Raw genomic sequence first — 19,820 nt, forward strand, 5'->3', positions numbered from 1 at the left:
ATGACCAAAACTCAATGTTCAGATCAACGTCAGAACCCAACATTGATTCAAGGTTGTCAAAAACGTGGTGCGCGGTCTTTCTGGCGTCACTTCCTCTCGGAACTCAGTTTGCAAACGATCAACGAGTCCACACAAATCTAAGAGCCGGAGATTCAAGAAACACACTTAGCCGTGTAAAACCTTAAAGGAATGTTTAGTGTGGCTGAAACCGAGCTTAGGCTAAACAATTATTTGTCTAAGGGGTTATCAGGCTTAGTTAAGCATAGCCTCAGTCAAAATGTTCACCCTTGTGTGTGCAACAGTTCCGGAGCAGAAAAGTTAGCTTCCAGAAAAAGACTACCATGGGTTGTCTTTTAATTTCTTTTCATGACTGTTGACCCCCAAGCAGACTGTGTTACCTTGTACCAAGAAAGCTTTGGTATGGACTTTGTACTTCACCAAATTGCAGTTGCCGATACGATCATGGAGGGGCAGTTTCCCCCTGAATGAGGCCACCTCTGGAGGCTCCGTCAATGCACGTGTCTGCAGAGATGCTGCCAGCTTGATAAAGTAATCACCGGGGTTGTTGAAAAGGCTAATTACACAACCGATCAATCCCTGAGCAGAGTCAGAGCCGCTGACTGTCCAGTACAGTTACCTTCTCCCTTCTTTCTTGACCCCCCATGTGTTCCATTTATCTACTTCCCTCTCTCCCACACAGATAGTCCCCGTCCAATCCTTGGCCCCTTCTTGTTAGTCTCCTGATGGCCGCCTACCTCTTTCACTTGCAGCCCCACTGCAGGCTTTTCACTCCCAGCAGGACCACGGTGTGCAGAGTCGTGTTGTTGTCATGACACTTTTCACAAAAAATCAAGTCCACTTAAGTCAGACAGGACAGATACAGTTGGTAGAGCATTGAGTTGTACGGTATACCGGTACTAGTATAGCACAGCGATACTATACCGCCTCTACTATAAAGTTCGACAGCGTCTTCTCCCCCGTCATCTTTGTTGTAGCGGTGTAGCGTGCAAGGACGGAAGTGGAAGAATTGTCAAAAGATGGCGCTAACTGTTTTAATGACATTCAGACTTAAATCAATAACAGAGCAGCATCTCCTCATCCATGGCTCACTTGTGCAACAAAATGTGTCCCGTGAAAAACCGTCCGACCGGAACTCTCTAATAACTAAAGCTCCTTGGGTGAATAATGTAAACTCACTACACCGGTAATTTTTAGCGCTTTCATGGCGAGTTTACTGACAGATATAAGAAATAACTTTACACTACTTTATATTAGAAATGGCAACAGCGGAGGATGACTGTCCCATAACAAGAAGATAGAGAAAAAGAAGACCTTTATCGACTACGGTAAACACTTTCAGTACTTATGCAGATCCCAAATACAGATCAGCAAGTACCAGAAGGTAAAAAAAAATTGTTTTGCATAATATTGCGACACAAAACGGCAGATAATATGTCTTACCTTATACACACACCATAAAAATACTCCTATGTTGAAGCACAGTACTATCCAGCACAATCCAAAGTCGTATTAAAACATTTTGACCGATTTTTGAGCACCGTGTGTTTATCCTATATTCTCAATGGAACATTTAAAGTTTTGGTGTTGTTTACTTGAGTCATATTGCACTCTACACGGAGCAGGAGAGGATAGAAAGAGAAAAAAAAGGAAGACAGAGGGGGCAATTGTGGGGAAAGGAGGAGGATTAGACGGATAGACAAAAATAACATCAGCAAACACAACAACAACAACAACAATAGAGCAACATCACCTCATATGATAGGCACAAATATGATGGTAAAAGTGATAACAAAGAAGCAGTTTGTGAAATAAATAATACAGAAATGACAATGAGCATTATTACACTACAAATGGAGCGATACATATACCAATAGAAATATAACTATTAATAAAGAACAATACCAATAATTGACCTCTATTATCAACAATACAGTTGTTCAAATGCAACAATACATAAATGCAATAACAACTAGAGATAAGAAATGAATGCTGAAAAAATGGAGGGTAAGAAAGAGAAGCGACCTATGTTAACCTTGTAGATTGTTATGGTAAAAATAGGTTAAGGTTTGTCTTGACAACAACAATAGAGCAACATCCGCAAATAGGGTAAACACAAATATGATGGTAAAAGTGATAACAAAGAAGCAGTTTGTGAAAGAAATAATAATACAGAAATGACAACGAGCATTATCACACTACAAATGGAGCGATACAAATACCAATATCACGATTGATAATGAACAATACCAATAATTTACCTCTATTATCGACAACACAGTTGTTCAAATGCAACAATAAATATACACAATGATAACTAAATATACAAAGGATTGCAGAAAAACGGAGGGGAAGAAAGGGAAGCCAGCTATATTAACCTTGTAGATTGTTATAGTCACAATAGGTTAAGCTTTGTCATGACAACAACAACAATAGAGCAACATCAGCAAATAGGATATGTACAAATATGATGGTAAAAGTAATAATAAAGAAGCAGTTTTTGAAATATATGCTAAAACAGAAATGACAATGAGCATTATTACACTACAAATGGAGCGATACAAATACCAATACCACTGTTGATAATGAATAATATCAATAATTTACCTCTATTATCAACAACACAGTTGTTCAAATGCAACAATACATATACGTCATGATAACTAAATATACAAATGATTGCATAAAAATGGAGGGAAGGAAAGAGAAGCAACCTATGTTAACCTTGTAGATTGTTATATTAACAATAGGTTAAGTTTTGTCACGACAACAACAACAATAGAGCAACATCAGCAAACAGGATATGTACAAATATGATGGTAAAAGTAATAAAAAGCAGTTAGCGAAATAAATAATAATACAGAAATGACACTTAGCACCATTACGCTACAAATGGAGCGATACAAATACCAATATCACTATTGATACTGAGCAATACCAATGATTTTCCTCTATTATCAACAATACAGTTGTTCAAATGCAACAATACATATACGTCATGATAACTACAGATGAGAAATGAATGCCGAAAAAATGGAGGGAACGAAAGAGAAGCGACCTATGTTAACCTTGTAGATTGTTATAGTAACACTAGGTTAAGCTCTGTCGGTGTGCCATGTGTTACCCAGTCTCACGCATCTCTTGTGTGTGACTGCCATCTACTGGTCACACTTACCATTACACCATGTACCAAATAAAATACATTTGAGGTCGGTAAGCACAACAGGAATTATTCCGTACATTAGGAGCACCGGGTTTTTTTTTTAAAATGAAAACCTTTTAAGTGCGCCTTATAGTCCGAAAAATATGGTATATTTCATATTTTGGGCCATTGTAATATTAAAAACAGTTTGAACAGTAACACTGTGTTTGAATATTTCAAAAGTTTTTTGGTTTTTTTTGACGTACCATTAGTGGTACACGTGCCACCGTTTGAGGATCCCTGCTAACTATTTGAAGCGAGGCCAGTACAGAATGTAGCATCTGCTGCATCACTTTAGGATTATTTACATCACAACTGTGCAGCAGATCCATGGTCCTTCTCCGCCCGCCAGGTGTGTCGCTACATACACTCCCTACCTACTTGCCAACCTGGAGACCCCCCATTTCGGGAGGTGGTCGGGTGGGGGCCTGGGGGCGTGTTCTGGGGTTGGGGGCGGGGCGTGGTTAAGAGGGGAGGAGTATATTTACAGCTATCCATCCATGTCCTACCGCTTATTCCCTTTGGGGTTGCAGGGGTTGCTGGTGCCTATCTCAGCTACAATCGGGCGGAAGGCGTGTACACCCTGGACAAGTCACCACCTCATCGCAGTATGAGTAGAAATCATTATTTATAATTGAATCAGTTGTTTATTTTTCAACAAGTTTTTAGTTATTGTTATATCTTTTTTTCCAAATAGTTCAAGAAAAACTTCTACAAATGTTATACAATTTAATAAATCAGAAACGGATGAAATAGTGCTGTATTTTAATTCATCTTTTTTTTTTCAACCAAAAATGCTTTGCTCTGATTAGGGGGTACTTGAATTAAAAAAATGTTCACAGGGCATACATCTCTGAAGAAAAGTTGAGAACCACTGCTCTAAAAGCCGTAGATGGCAGTATTGTCCTGTTTAAGAGTGTCACAACATTGCTGTTGACGGCAGACGGACTGCCTTACGGTAGATCAGGGGCCGGGAACCTTTTTGACTGAGAGAGCCATGAAAGCCAAATACTTTCAAATGTATTTCCGTGAGAGCCATATCATATTTTTTAACACTGAATACAACTAAATGCGTGCCTTTTTTAAGTAAGAACGACATTTTTAGAGTATAATAAGTCTTTAATTATTTTTAATAACATTATTTCTTGAACAGGTGCGGTAGAAAACGGATGGATGGATTAAAATGCATGAGAATGTTTTATATTTTGAACGTTATTTTTAACAATGTGATTACCAGCTGAATTATTCATTACTTATCAGGTTAAGCAATGTCAGCTAAGATTTATCTGAGAGCCAGGTGCAGTCATCAAAATAGCCACGTCTGGCTCTAGAGCCACAGGTTCCCTAACCCTGCAGTAGATGAAAACGTGACTGCTGTTGTTGTGTGTTGTTACCGCGCTGGGAGGACGTTAATGAAACTGCCTAACAATAAACCCACATAAGAAACCAAGAACTCGCCCTCGATCATTCTACAGTTATAACGTCATTGGGCAGACTGGCTCTTTATATTGTGGGAATGTGAGCGTGAAAACAGGCTGTCGATACGTCAGTCAGGTTCGCATGGAGCTGGAGGGGGCGTGGCCTCCAGCTCCGCCTGAATTTCGGGAGATTTTCGGGAGAAAATTTGTCCCGTGAGGTTTTGGGGAGAGGCGCTGAATTTGGGGAGTCTGGCAAGTATGGCTCCCACACGGAAAAAGTGGCCGTTATTTACGTGGCGACTTGGGTAGCGGTAGGCGGGCGCCCCCGGGGGCCCCACAGCTCCATTTGTGCCTCCTTTCTTATCGACTTGCAATGAAGGCACTGCAGCCTTTTGAGGGAGTTGAAGATTTACTTCAAAACACAAAAAAGGCGCGTCTGTCACAATACGTGATAGCCAATGACACTTTTATTAACTCTGTATGAATTATAATTCTGGGCTGAATCCCCATGCTGTTTTAATATCTGCTTGGAGATGATCTGCTTTGTAGACGTTTATTTTTTTTTCCTTTCTTCTTCTTCAAAATGCCAACACCGCCGTGCCGCGACTTTGCAACATGCATGTATTGTGGCACCCTGCTGGGACCAGATAAAGGAAGCCCCAGCAAAAGTGATAACACGGCAGCCTTTCCTCAAGCAGCACAACGTAGTGGAAAATGAGTAAAAGCTGTGATTTCCTCACCGGTCAGCAGAACCGAGATGTGCTGATGGAGAACAAACATTTCATCATTTGTGATGTGTCCGTGTCGATCTGTATTCATTCTTGTTTCCTCTTCTGTCCCTGGGCGCCGCACACAGCAGGCGAGGAGGCTACGGCAGGCCGGTAAGTTCCATTTGTCATGCGCCGTTTTCACTCTCAAGGCCGCTTTGATTCTATTACTCTTATCTGCAAGTCCTTTGATGAGAATGTTGCACACACACAAGAGGACTTCAGATGCAACTTCTTAACAACACATTTCCAGCTCGAATGTGATTCTGTGAGGCGACTATGTTGTCAAAATCGAGATTAGCACGTCTTTATTTTTCCCTTCTGTCAACACAGTCAGACACAAAATAGCAGGGGGGGGTCCAACATTTTTGACTGGGGGGCTGCATTGGGCTAAAGAATATTGGCCGAAAAGCCAAGTGACCATGTCTGTATTTATATATATATATATATATATATAATTATGCATGTATATGTATATATATATTTTTTAATATATTTGTATTAATTTATATCTATATATATATATGTATATATATAAATATTTTTGTATATGTACGTCTATATGTTTATATACTGTATATATATATATTTTATGTGTTTATATATATTACAAATTTTATATATGTATATATATATATATATACATATATATATATATATAATATAGATATATATGTATGTATTTTTGTACTTTTGTTTCTCATGTGACTTACCCAACATTTAAACATTCTCATTACATTTCAAAATGCCTGTTTGTATATCCACCATTATTATAATATCTCTTCAACATTGAAAAGCTCCACTTCATATCCAAATATACAGTAGTTCTCGTGCCTGATACTTCCTGCCTTATTGCCATCAGACGTGATGAACTTTTCTTCACATCTCTCATCTATGCTTGATAACAATGTGGCCTTCCTTTTCCCTTTTTTTAACTATCTGTGTCTTTCCTGGACCCCCTTTCCTTCCTTCCTTACTTCCTTCCTTCCTTCCTTCCATACTTGCTTCCTTCCTCCCTTCCTCCCTTCCTTCCTTCCTCCCTTCCTTACTTCCTTCCTTCCTTCCTTCCATCATTCCTTCCTTTCCTACTTCCTTCCTTCCTTCCTTCATTCCTTCATCCTTCCTTCCTTCCTTCCTTCATCCTTCCTTCCTTCCTTCATTCCTTCCATCCTTCCTTACTTGATTCCTTCCATTCTTCCTTACTTCTTTCCTTCCTTCCTTCCATCATTCCTTCCTTTCTTACTTCCTTCCTTCCTTCCTTCCTTCATTCCTTCATCCTTCCTTCCTTCCTTCATCCTTCCTTCCTTCCTTCATTCCTTCCATCCTTCCTTACTTCATTCCTTCCATTCTTCCTTACTTCTTTCCTTCCTTCCATCCTTCCTTCCTCCCTTCCTTCATTCCTTCTATCCTTCCTTCCTTCCTTCCTTCCTTCATTCCCTCCATCCTTCCTTCCTCCCTTCCTTCATTCCTTCTATCCTTCCTTACTTCTTTCCTTCCTTCCTTCAATCTTTCCTTCCTTCCTTCCTTCCTTCCTTATTTCCTTCCTTCCTTCCTTAATTCCTTCCTTCCTTACTTCCTTCCTTCATTCCTTACTTCCTGCCTTACTTCTTTCCTTCCTTCCTCCCATCCATCCTTCCTTCCTTCCTTTCTTCCTTCCTTCCTTCCCTCCTTCCCTCCTTCCTTCCTCCCATCCTTCCTTCCTTCCTTCCTTCCTTCCTTCCTTCCTTCCTTCCTCCCATCCTTCCTTCCTCCCTCCCTCCCTCCCTGCCATCACGGTATCCTCCCACTTCCTTCCTTCCCTCCTTCCTTCCTTCCCTCCTTCCTTCCTCCCATCCTTCCTTCCTCATCCATCCTTCCTTCCTTACTTCCTTCCCTCCTTCCATCCATCCTCCCATCCATCCTTCTTCCTTCCTTCCCCCCTCCCTCCCTGCCTTACTTCCTTCCTTCATTCCTTACTTCCTGCCTTACTTCTTTCCTTCCTTCCTCCCATCCATCCTTCCTTCCTTCCTTTCTTCCTTCCTTCCTTCCCTCCTTCCCTCCTTCCTTCCTCCCATCCTTCCTTCCTTCCTTCCTTCCTTCCTTCCTTCCTTCCTTCCTCCCATCCTTCCTTCCTCCCTCCCTCCCTCCCTGCCATCACGGTATCCTCCCACTTCCTTCCTTCCCTCCTTCCTTCCTTCCCTCCTTCCTTCCTCCCATCCTTCCTTCCTCATCCATCCTTCCTTCCTTACTTCCTTCCCTCCTTCCATCCATCCTCCCATCCATCCTTCTTCCTTCCTTCCCCCCTCCCTCCCTGCCATCACGGTATCCTCCCACTTCCTTCCTTCCCTCCTTCCTTCCTCCCATCCATCCCTCCTTCCTTCCTCCCATCCTTCCTTCCTCCCATCCATCCCTCCTTCCTTCCTTCCTTCCTTCCTTCCTTCCTTCCTTCCCTCCCTCCCTCCCTGCCATCACGGTATCCTCCCACTTCCTTCCTTCCCTCCTTCCTCCCTTCCCTCCTTCCTTCCTCCCATCCTTCCTTCCTCATCCATCCTTCCTTCCTTCCTTCCTTCCCTCCTTCCATCCATCCTCCCATCCATCCTTCCTTCCTTCCTTCCCCCCTCCCTCCCTGCCATCACGGTATCCTCCCACTTCCTTCCTTCCCTCCTTCCTTCCTCCCATCCTTCCTTCCTCCCATCCATCCCTCCTTCCTTCCTTCCTTCTTTCCTTCCCTCCTTCCTTCCTTCCTCCCTTCCTCCCTCCCTCCCTCCCCCCCCCTCCCTGCCATCCCGGCATCCCCCCACTAATGGTGGTCAGCATCAGCAACTGCTGAGACCATCTCTCCTGAGACCTGAGGTAGAAATGTTGTGTTGAACGTGCTCGCATGTTTGCTTCGTCTCTCCTCTTCTGGGCTCACAAACATATTTTCCTCTTTTGTCAAACGCAGGAACTCTCCATGGAGTCCGGCATCGACCCGGGACAGGACTACTACCAGCAGGACTACTATAACTACGATCAAGGGTGAGCACCTTAAAAAACTCACTTTTAACTTAACTTGTACAATTTCAGCAGGTAATCCCAAAATAATCAAAGTTTTTCTATGTGTCCTCAATGTCTCAAAGGGCTTCACAATTATTTTTTTATTAAAATAACCAAATTCCTAATATTTTTGCTTCCATTAACCTGACAAAGTGCTGACAAGTAGTGTCTTTATTATAATAAAGTTTTAATTTAAAGTAATATACAGTTGTGGTCAAAAGTTTGAATACACTTGTAAAGAATACAGATGTCCGATAATGGTTTTATTGCCGATGTTGTCCAACTTTTAATTACCGATTCCGATATCAACCGATACAGATAAATAGAGTGGTGGAATGAACACATTATTATACCTAAATGTTGTTGTGCTGCCCCGCTGGATGCATTCAACAATGTAACAAGGTTTTCTAAAATAAATCTACTCAAGTTATGGAAAAAAAATGCCATCATGGCACTGCCATTTTTATTATTGAAGTTTTTTTTAACATGCCTCAAAACAGCAGCTTGGAATTTGGGACCTGCTCTTCCTGAGAGAGCATGAGGAGGTTGAGTTGTAAAGCAGCAGTTCCATTGGCAGCAGAACAGGCCCATAGCATAATACTACCACCACCATGCTTGACAGTAGGGGTAGTGTTCCTGGGATTAACGGCCTCACCTTTTCTCCTCCAAACATATTGCTGGGTTTTGTGGCCAAAAAGCTCCATTTTTGTTTCATCTGACCACAGAACTTTCCTCCAGAAGGTCTTATCTTCGTCCATGTGATGTCAAAAATTCAACCAGAAGCTTCTGATACCAGATGTGATACCAAGTCGATACAGGATCAAACATTGATCTTATTCAAAGTCCTCATGTGTCCAGGGACGTATTTCTTTAGTTTATAAACATAAAATAAATGAAAATAGATACTCTATTGTACTTGGTATCATTACAGTGGATGTCAGGTGTAGATCCACCTATGGAATTAATTGAGCTATTGTATCCTCCTAAAGTGTGTAGTAACGCATGTTTGACTATCCCTTGTCCTGCCGGGAAAAAAATTACTTTATTTGTCGCCCTGGAGTCGAGGATTAGTGATTTAGAAGTAGTTACAACACATGGACTTTAGCCGCTAGCTAGCCATGTTTTAATGAACCTCTTCCTGAGGGTGTTTCAGTGTTATAACTTCACCTTTATCTTTACTCTTTAAGCCAAAATGCGTCCGTTCTCCCTTTTCTGTCAACACACTGTGTCTGCTTGTAAGTACTCTGTGACTGTGGGCTGCCGAACATGCTCCTCTGCTCGTAAAACCAGCAATGACGGGATCAGTACTATTTACAGGCAGTATAGTACCGAATATGATTCATTACTATTGCAGTACTACAAACCCTGTTTCTATATGAGTTGGGAAATTGTGTTAGATGTAAATATAAACAGAATACAATGATTTGCAAATCCTTTTCAAGCCATATTCAGTTGAATATGCTACAAAGACAACATATTTCATGTTCAAACTCATAAACATGTTTCTTTGGGCAAATAATCATTAACTTTAGAATTTGATGCCAGCAACACGTGACAAAGAAGTTGGGAAAGGTGGCAAAAAATACTGATAAAGTTGAGGAATGCTCATCAAACACTTATTTGGAACATCCCACAGGTGTGCAGGCTAATTGGGAACAGGTGGGTGCCATGATTGGCTATAAAAACAGCTTCCGTGAAATGCTAAGTCAATCACAAACAAGGATGGGGTGAGGGTCACCACTTTGTAAGCAAATTGTCGAACAGTTTCAAAACATTTTTCAACGAGCTATTGCAAGGAATTTAGGGATTTCACCATCTGCGGTCTGTAATATCATCAAAAGCTCAGAGAATCTGGAGAAATCACTTTGATCCCTCAGGCGGTACTGCATCAAAAACCGACATCCGTGTATAAAAGATATCACCACATGGACTCAGGAACACTTCATAAAACCACTTTCAGTAACTACAGTCGGTCGCTATATCTGTCAGTGCGAGTTAAAATTGTACTATGGAAAGCAAAAGCCATTTATCAACAACACCCAGAAACGCCGCCGGCTTTGCTGGGCCTGAGCTCATCTAAGATGAACTGATGCAAAGTGGAAAAGTGTTCTGTGGTCTGACGAGTCCACATTTCAAATTATATTTGGTAACAGAGGACGTGGTGTCCTCTGGAACAAAGACGAAAATAACCATTCGGATTGTTCTAGGTGCAAAGTGTAATAGCCAGCATGTGTGATGGTATGGGGGTGTATTAGTGGCCAAGGCATGGGTAACTTACACATCTGTGAAGGCACCATTAATGCTGAAAGGTACATACAGCTTTTGGAGCAACATATGTTGTCATCCAAGCAACGTTATCATGGACGCCCCTGCTTATTTCAGCAAGACAATGCCAAGCCCCGTGTTACAACAGCGTGGCTTCGTAGTAAAAGAGTGCGGGTACTTTCCTGGCCCGCCTGCAGTCCAGACCTGTCTCCCATGGAAAATGTGTGGTGCATTATGAAGCGTAAAATAGGACAGCGGAGACCCCGGACTGTTGAAGGACTGAAGCTCTACATAAAACAAGAATGGGAAAGAATTCCACTTTCAAAGCTTCAACAATTAGTTCCCTCAGTTCCCAAACGTTTATTGAGTGGTGAACATGCCCTTTCCCAACTACTTTGGCACGTGTTGCAGACATGAAATTCTAAGTTAATTATTATTTGCAAAAAAAAAATAAAGTTTATGAGTTTGAACATCAAATATGTTGTCTTTGTAGCATATTCAACTGAATATGGCTTGAAATGGATTTGCAAATCATTGTATTCTGTTTATATTTACATCTAACACCATTTCCCAACTCATATGGAAACAGGGTTTGTATACTAATACTGCGATAGTACCCAAGTCTGCACTCCGGTCAGCCAAACATAGTCCGGTCATGTGTTAAGGACTACAATTAATAACAAGTATTGCTGCCAAGTCTACTATTTCAATTTGATTAATTATGCCTTCTAGAGTAAGCATGAAGGTGTAATTAGGGGGGCGTGTTCTAAGTTGCAATTCCACCTCCCGTACGGCCCGGTGAGGACGAGCGCCAGCAAAAGGTGTAACAGCTGCTGCCAGAGCCTCGTTCATTAAACTCCCGGCGCTAGCAGCAGGTGACAACGAGGACGCCTGTTTTTTTTTTTTGTTTTTTTTTTTACAAGAAGCAGCTTTTACAATTAACTGCCTTTTAAAATCACTCGAAAGAAAATCTGACAAGTCATAAAGGCGGCCGTGTCGCCAATTTGCGCTGGTTAATGAGTGCGGTGCGGCGGTGACTGGATCGCTGTTTATTTCCATGGCGGGGCGCACTTCAAACCTTTTTATTCCGACAGCGATGCTAATTGTCCTCTTTTTTTTCTTCTTCTTCTGCTCCTCCACGATCAATTCTATTTCAGCTCGTCGAGGCCGTGGAACTCAATTAAAGGGGTTATTTTTGTTTCAATGGCATGTTTTGCACAGCGCTTTTATCACCATGCGAAAATGCACCAAACAGTCCCCAAGAAAAGAGGCCAAATGTAAAATACAGTAAATGGCCCGGGGATGTGGATGTCATTTATAAACAGTGCATGGGATAAAAGGTTGTGCTGCATCAAGTCTTTAATGGACTCTTAGACGTTACTTAGGCAGCACGCAGCTGCTTTCCCACTTCAGCATGTTTGGGTTCTTGTGATTTAGTCAGATTTTTCAGAAAATGTGCACTCAACTGTGGAAGAAATAAAAGCTTAGGGACATTGCATTTTAATATTAGTCGCATCATATCCACCTAGGCAACGTTCCACCACGTTATATGTGTCTTATACATTTATGTGTATTTGCTTGTACAAAACCAGTGAAGTTGGCACATTGTGTACATGCTAAATAAAAAGAGAATACAATGATTTGCAAATCCTTTTCAACTTATATTCAAGTGAATAGACTGCAAAGACAAGATATTTAACGTTCAAACTGGTAAACTGTGTTAGTTTTTGCAAATATTACCTAATTGCCTGCAACGTGTTTCGAAAAAAGCTGGCACAAGTGGCAAAAATGACTGAAAAGGTTAAGGAATGCTCGTCATTCACTTATTTGGAACATCCCACAGTTCAACAGGCTAATTGGGAACAGGTGGACGCCATGATTGGGCATAAAAGCAAGTTCCGTGAAATTATCAGTCATTCACAAACAAGGACGGGGCGAGGGGTCACCACTTTGTCAACAAATGCGTGAGCAAATTGTCCAACAGTTGAAGAACAACATTTCCCAACCAGCTATCGCAAGGAATTTAGGGATTTCACCATCCACGGTCCGTAATATCATCAAAAGGTTCAGAGAATCTGGAGAAATCACGACACGTAAGGCCGAAAACAAACACTCAGGTGGTACTGTATCAAAAAAATTACCATTAGTGTGTAAAGGATATCACCGCGTGGGCTCAGAAAAAATTCAGAAAACTAATGTCAGTAACTACAGTCCGTCGCTACATCTGTAAGTACAAGTTGAAACTGTACTATGCAAAGCAAAAGCCTTTTATCAACAACACCCAGAAAAACGCTTCGCTGGACCCGACTTTATCTAAGATGGAGTGATGCAAAGTGGAAAAGTGTTCTGTGGTTTGCACGCAAGTGGCAAGGCCCTTGACAGGCGGTACTGCATCAAAAAGCGACAAAAAAATATATCAAGTTTCTCAGTTCGAACATTAAGTATCTTGTCTTTGCAGTCTATTCAATTGAATAAAAATTGAAAAGGAATTACAAGTCATTGTATTCTGGATTTTTTATACAATTTACACAACGTGCCAACTTCACTGGTTTTCAATTTTGTAAACGTTGTCCAAAGTAAGTAAATATGTCCTATTTTTGTTTGAAGGTACGACATCCCTCAGTACGGCAGTCGCCGGAGGTTGATAACTCCGATGTATGATGAATATGGAGAGGTGATTATGGAAGATGATGGTTATTTCTACAGTCCACATGGCCCAGAGGTACTTCCTTTCTATGAGTGTCTATCAAAAGTATTGTTGTATTATCAAAAGAGCAGATTCAATGCTATCTTGCAGTCCAATACTATAATCAGAATTCTTCGAAAAAGTTGTTCAACTGAATGTGAAACTGTCTTAGGGGCGCGGCAGAGGCAGGGGCCGTGGCGGCATGCGGGGCCGGGGTCCACCAAAGAGGGTTGCATTTAGGGACGAAGAGGAAACGGAGCCAGCTGAACCAGAAGGGGACTCCGAGCCTTCCAAGGCTGCCAAAAGGCTGAAATCTGTCATCAAACTCAGCAAACTCCTGGCGGCCAGCAAGAGAGGAGAGCAGCCGTCGACTGCCGCTGGCCCGTCTCCATGGAAGAAAGCCAGGATGTTCAAGATGTTCGGCGTCAAGAAGAAGGATAAAGACTATGCCAAACTGATGTCGGCGCGCCGTATCGACAGCCAGGAGAGTCTGACTGATGGCCCGTCACCTGCGGGACCAATCGACAGCAAGTCGAGCGCCCGAAGCCAGCTCGGCAAAGTTTTGAAGAAAATCAAGCTGGGCAGGAAGTTGCAGGCCCGTAGAAAGTCGCAGAGTAGCATAAGTGCCACTGGCAGCGAGAGAGATGAAGAGGCTTCTCAAGTCACCAGTGAGGATGAGAATAAATCTAAAGTGTCCATTAGTGTGACGGAAAGTGAACCAGAAGCAGTTGCGAGTGGTAGCAGTAAGGAGAAAGACTCAAATGATGAGTCATCAGAGAAAAGCAGTGTGGACAGAGACTATCTCAAAGTGGATTTGGACCGGGACGATGCCAACGAAAGCACTGTGGACTCAGAAGAAGAGCCAGATGAATTGCTGGAAGAATCGGATGAGGAAAGCAAGTCTAAGTCTGAGGAAGAAGAAAGTGAAAAGGGATCGGTCAGTGAGAAAGAATCAACGACTGGAAAAGAATCAGAATCAGAGAAGCCATCAGGGACAGACAAAGAGTCAGAGACAGAGAAAGAATCAGAGTCTGAGAAAGAGTCGGATACAGAGAAAGAGTCAGAGTCTGAGAAAGAGTCGGAAACAGAGAAAGAGTCAGACTCGGAGAAGGAGTCAGACTCTGCCAAAGCGTCTGATACTGAAAGAGGAACAGAATCAGGAACAGGGACTGCAACAGAGAAGGACACAAGCACAGAAAAGGGTTCAGAAACAGAGGGTGGTTCGGATGAGGATTCAGAGGAAGAAGAGGCATCAGGAAGCGCTAAAGAAAGTAGGTCTTCTGCACGTTCGTCCATAAGATCATCAGCTACTGAGGCTAGCAAGGCGAGAGGTGGGAGTGGCAGCAGCAGCATCAGTGGGAGTGGACTGGAGAGTGGGAGTGGAAGTGACAGCAGGAGTGAGAGTGGTAGCAGAACTGTCAGCGGTAGAGGTAGCGTAAGAAGTCAAAGTGCAAGCGAGAGTGCTAGTCTCAGAGGGTCTTTATCTGGCTCCAGTTTGAGGTCATCACAGAGAACTAAAACTTCAAGAAGTGCGTTAACATCAGGGAAGTCCAGCGAGGAGCTTAGCGAGGCCGAATCAGGAACAGGAACGGTCAGTGAGGTGGAATCCGGGTCAGGAAGTGAAGGCTCTTGGTCTCGAGGGTACAGTCGCAGAAAAATGTCCGCTGGTTCAGACTCAATCGGAGGATCGTCCACCAGTAGTAAGATGACTGAAGAGAGTTCTTTGAGCGGCAAGGGAAGACCTGCAAGTACCGTGTCCTCCAGCGGGAGCTTTCGCTCCCAGAAGTCCATCCTGACTAATAAGTCTGAGGACACAATAACGGAGGAAAGTGAAGAAGAAGAGTCTGAGACTGCTGATGAAAGCAAAGATTCATCCGGTGATATCAGTAATGATGGCGCATCCAGAAGGTCCAGTGTAGTATCTGGAGGTCCTGGCCCGTCCAGCCCTTACAGCGGTCTTCCCTATTCCTCTGAGCTCAGAAGTATCAGCGGCACTTCTGAAGAGACCTACGCAGGACTGTCCCCAATTTCCGAGGTGGACGAGGATGCCATCTCTTCTGAAAAATCTTCACCCAGCGGCTCCGGTTTGGAGGCTGAGGACCCAGGAGAAACTGAGGCAACATCAGATTCTGACTCGGAGGGCAACCTGACAGCCTTCTAGGACGCACAGTGACTTTGAAGTAAGAAACCATCAATGATCTCTGCATGGGCGTGAACACATCCACAGCTTTCTTCTCCCTCTGAGTGTCTGAGACGTCCACCAAAGCTCTTTTCTTCTTCAGCACTTGTCTGCTGCCTCCACAACTCAAACTCAAACTTCACCACTCCTTGTCCTTCCTCTCTGAGTGCACTTTGATACCTCGCCTGGGTCTTTTATTATCGTGTGAAGACTGGGGTTCCAGGATTGTTGTTTGCTGGAGTGAAGACCTCATAGACCAGTGGTGTCGAACTCATTTTAGCTCAGGGGCCAAAATCTACTCCCAAGTAGGCTGAAAGAGTAAAAATCATGGCATGATAACTTAAAAATAAAGACAAATTCAGGTTGTTTTCTTTGGTTAAAAAAAGAACAAGCAAATTCTTAAAATATACAAAATATGTTTGGTTTTTTACACTTACATGTTGCAGTTAATAGTGTTCTAGCTTCATTTGTCATTATTTATACTTTCTAAATAAACGATGGGATAATGTTCATCAGTCAAACAGGTGGAATTGACTCTGGCAGAGTTTTAAAACGGATAAACAATGACAGGATGTATAAGTAAACATTGATTGATTGATTGATTTGCCAAGTGGTTAGAGAATCCGCCCTGAGATCGGTAGGTCCTGAGTTCAAACTCCCGGCCGAGCATCAAGGATTGGAATCGGGGGTTAAATCACAAAAAATTATTCCCGGGCGCGGCCACCGCTGCTGCTCACTGCTCCCCTCGCCTCCCAGGGGGTGATCAAGGGTGTGGGACAATCATCATTGGTACTTTAACTTTTTATTTACCCTGTCATGTGTTTGGGATCATGTTCTGTTTAGTTATGTTTTGTTTTGTTTTTGACTCCATTAGTTCCTGTTTTTGCGCACCCTGTTTTGTTTCAGTTTCCATGACTACCAATTAGTTTTCACCTGTTTTGTGTTCACGACTCACGCACCTGATTTGTCTGGACTCACGCACCGGTTTAGCTCGGTTGGTAGAGTGGCCGTGCCAGCTACTTGAGGGTTGCAGGTTCGATTCCCGATTCTGCCAACCTAGTCACTGCTGTTGTGTCCTTGGGCAAGACACTTTACCCACCTGCTTGCATTGCCACCCACACTGGTTTAAATGTAACTTAAATATTGGGTTTCACTATGTAAAGCGCTTTTAGTCACTTGAGAAAAAGAGCTATATAAATATAATTCACTTCACTTCACCTGTCATCATTGCACCTATTTAAGCCTGTAGTTGCCAGGCAGTTAGCCTGGTGACATCACCTTCTACCAACCCTCGACCCACCCTTGTTATCCATGCCGATGATCCATGTTCCTTTCTCGTTCCAAGTAAGTTTTTCGTTATTCATGCCACAGTTCAAGTTTGTTTTATGTCCATAGTTTTGCCTTCGTGCGAGTTTTAGTTTTCATAGCCAAGTTTTGAACCTCCATTGAGAGCGCCTTTTGTTTATACCATTTGTTTTTTGTAATATTTTTGAGTTAAGATTAAATATGTCATTACCTTCACGTCGTGTCCGGTCCTATCGCTTTGCACCACGGGAAAACAAACCACACCTAAGTCCACGCCTTGACCTACCCATTTTGTTCTGGTTTATCCGGTGGACACATTTAGAACAACATTTTCCTTCATTCCAAAATATAATAATAATAATAATGGATTAGATTTATATTGCACTTTTGTATTGTTAGATACTCAGAGCGCTCAAAGAGAAGTGGGAACCCATCATTCATTCACACCTGGTGGTGGTAAGCTACCCACTACGCCATGCCTCCCATCTCGGGTTGACCCGATACCAATATTTTGGTACCGGTACCGGTCGATGCTTTTCGATACTTTTCTAGATAAAGGGGACCACAACAATTTTCATTATTGGCTTTATTTTAACGACAAATCTTAGGGTACATGAAACATATGTTTATTATTGCAACTTAGTCCTTAAATAAAATAGTGAACATAGATAGATACTGAAATACAGGAACATCCTCATGTGTCCAGGGACATTTTTCCTGAGTTTATGAACATTAGATGAATTTAAAAAGAAATTTTAAAAATTACGTAATCATAGTAGTATCGACTAGATACACTCCTGTACTTGGTATCATTACACTCCAGAAAACTTGTCTTTTAGTAGTAAGTAAACATATTAAGGATCCTGATTAGTCTGCTGATGTAGGCAGTAACATACTCTGTCATTAACCATTCTATTATTTGTCAGCATTATGAGGGACAAACTGTAAAAATTAATTAATAATCCACTTGTTCATTTACTGTTAATATCTGCTTACATTCTGTTTTAACATGTCCTATCTACACTTCTGTCAAAATGTAATAATCACTTATTTGTCTCTTCTTTGATACTTTACATTAGTTTTGGATGATACCACACATTTAGGTATCGATCCGATACCAAGTAAGTGCAGGATCATACAATGGTTATAGTCAAAGTCCTCATGTTTCCCGAGTTTATAAACATAATATGAATTTTTTTAAAAAACAACTAAAAAAACTGATGTAATCTTAGTAGTATCGACTAGATCCACTCTTGTACTTGGTATCATTACAGTGGATGTCTTCTGCTCGTAAAACCAGCAATGCCAGGTGGAGGATTGATACTTTTTAGAGGCGGTGTAGTACCGAATATGATTCATTAGTATCCCGGTACTATACTAGTACCAGTATACCGTACAACCCTAGTCCCATCATTTTTAGACCTGGCAACTCATCTCACAGGCCGGATAAAACATGTTCTTGGGCCTGATGCGGTCACGCCCCGGTTCTAGACTTAAAGTCCAATCCCATTCTTACACTAGTACACCAAGTATTGCTACGATACCAAGTGATACCAAAGCACGATGAGGGTAACTAAAAGTATTCCGAGAGACCAAATTGAGCATTATCATTTCTGAGGACGCCTGTACTTAAATTTAAACGACTTCACGTTTAAATTTGCTATAAAATACCTTCATTTATTTTAATCTTCCAGTTTTTTTTTTCACTGATATTGAAAATTTGCATGAAGTATCTTTCCGAAAAATGTGCCTTGATCAAGAAGGAGTCGTCTTATATTCTGCTCATTTCTGTCCTGTCGTTAGTTAACTTAAAAGTACCAATGATTGTCTTAAACACTGTGAAATGTGTCCTCTGCATTTGACCCAGCACCCTTGTTCACCCCCTGGGAGGTGAGGGGAGCAGTGAGCAGCAGCGGTGGCCACGCCCAGGAATCATTTTTGGTGATTTAACCCCCGATTCCAACCCTTGATGCTGAGTGCCAAGCAGGGAGACAACGGGGTCCCATTTGTATAGTCTTTGGTATGACTCGGCCAGGGTTTGAATTCAAAACTTACCGATCTCAGGGCGGACACTCTAACCACTAGGCCACTGAGTAAATTAATTATATTTACATAGCGCTTTTCTCTAGTGACGAAAAGCTCTTTTACATAGTGGAACCCAATATCTAAGTTACATTTAAACCAGTATGATTGGTACTGGGAGCAGGTGGGTAAAGTGTCTTGCCCAAGGACACAACGGCAGTGACTAGGAAGGTGGGAGCAGGGATCGAACCTGGAACCCTCAAGTCGCCGGTACGCCTTCTATACCAATCGAGCTATACCGCCCCAGTAGTTATTCAATCCGCTGGTTTCTCTTTGGATATTTTGCATGTTGCGGTGCGGACTTTTCCGGTTCCTTCCTTGAGAGTTTCCCGTCGACATTGCCTCAAACTCACCCGTGTTCTCCTCCCCAGCTGGTGAGGAAGAAGCGAACGATGCCGGCGGTGGATCGGGAGAACGAGACCACGTCCACGGGAGAGGAGAGCTCCGCCGACAACCAGAGAGCGCGGCCCCCCAACAGCTACAGCAACATCAACGGGAACATCTACCTCGCCCAGAACGGCACCATCGTTCGAACCAGACGGACGCCGCACCTGAACAACCTGAAGGTGGGCTCCCAGTTCAAAAAGCTGGACAAGCTGGGGGTGACTCACGAGGAAGCCTCGCCGGTTCTCAGCGGGGACGGCAACGAAAGCAACGCGGAGAGCGGGACGGGTTCTGGAGTTGCCCCCGACGTGGACATCAACCTCAACACCCGCTCCTCCGGCGGCTCCCTGGGCTCCGGCTTGAACGCTCTGAAAGGTTCCGGGTCCAACAACACCCGTGTCGCAGGGGAGGAGGGCGAGACGGCGGTGGACAACCACAGGGACAGCAGGGAGACGCTGGCGTCCCACAGCGACCACGCCGTGTCGGACGAGGAGGAGCT

At 42.8% G+C, this 19,820-nt stretch overlaps 1 protein-coding gene across 1 annotated transcript in view; it reads left to right on the forward strand.

Moving 5' to 3' along the window:
* pcdh15a (protocadherin-related 15a) overlaps positions 1-19,455 on the forward strand; it is a 564,893-nt gene extending 545,438 nt beyond the window's left edge. Inside the window, exons 35-40 of the mRNA XM_061911787.1 lie at positions 5,498-5,519; positions 8,199-8,237; positions 8,329-8,402; positions 13,293-13,407; positions 13,544-15,551; positions 19,309-19,455. Of these exons, the coding sequence (XP_061767771.1) occupies positions 5,498-5,519; positions 8,199-8,237; positions 8,329-8,402; positions 13,293-13,407; positions 13,544-15,532 (2,239 nt within the window). The 3' untranslated portion in view covers positions 15,533-15,551; positions 19,309-19,455. The remainder of the gene's footprint in view (positions 1-5,497; positions 5,520-8,198; positions 8,238-8,328; positions 8,403-13,292; positions 13,408-13,543; positions 15,552-19,308) is intronic.
* Positions 19,456-19,820: the final 365 nt, after the last annotated feature.

This window comes from Nerophis ophidion, linkage group LG09, assembly GCF_033978795.1.
Source record: "Nerophis ophidion isolate RoL-2023_Sa linkage group LG09, RoL_Noph_v1.0, whole genome shotgun sequence".
NCBI lineage: Eukaryota > Metazoa > Chordata > Actinopteri > Syngnathiformes > Syngnathidae > Nerophis > Nerophis ophidion.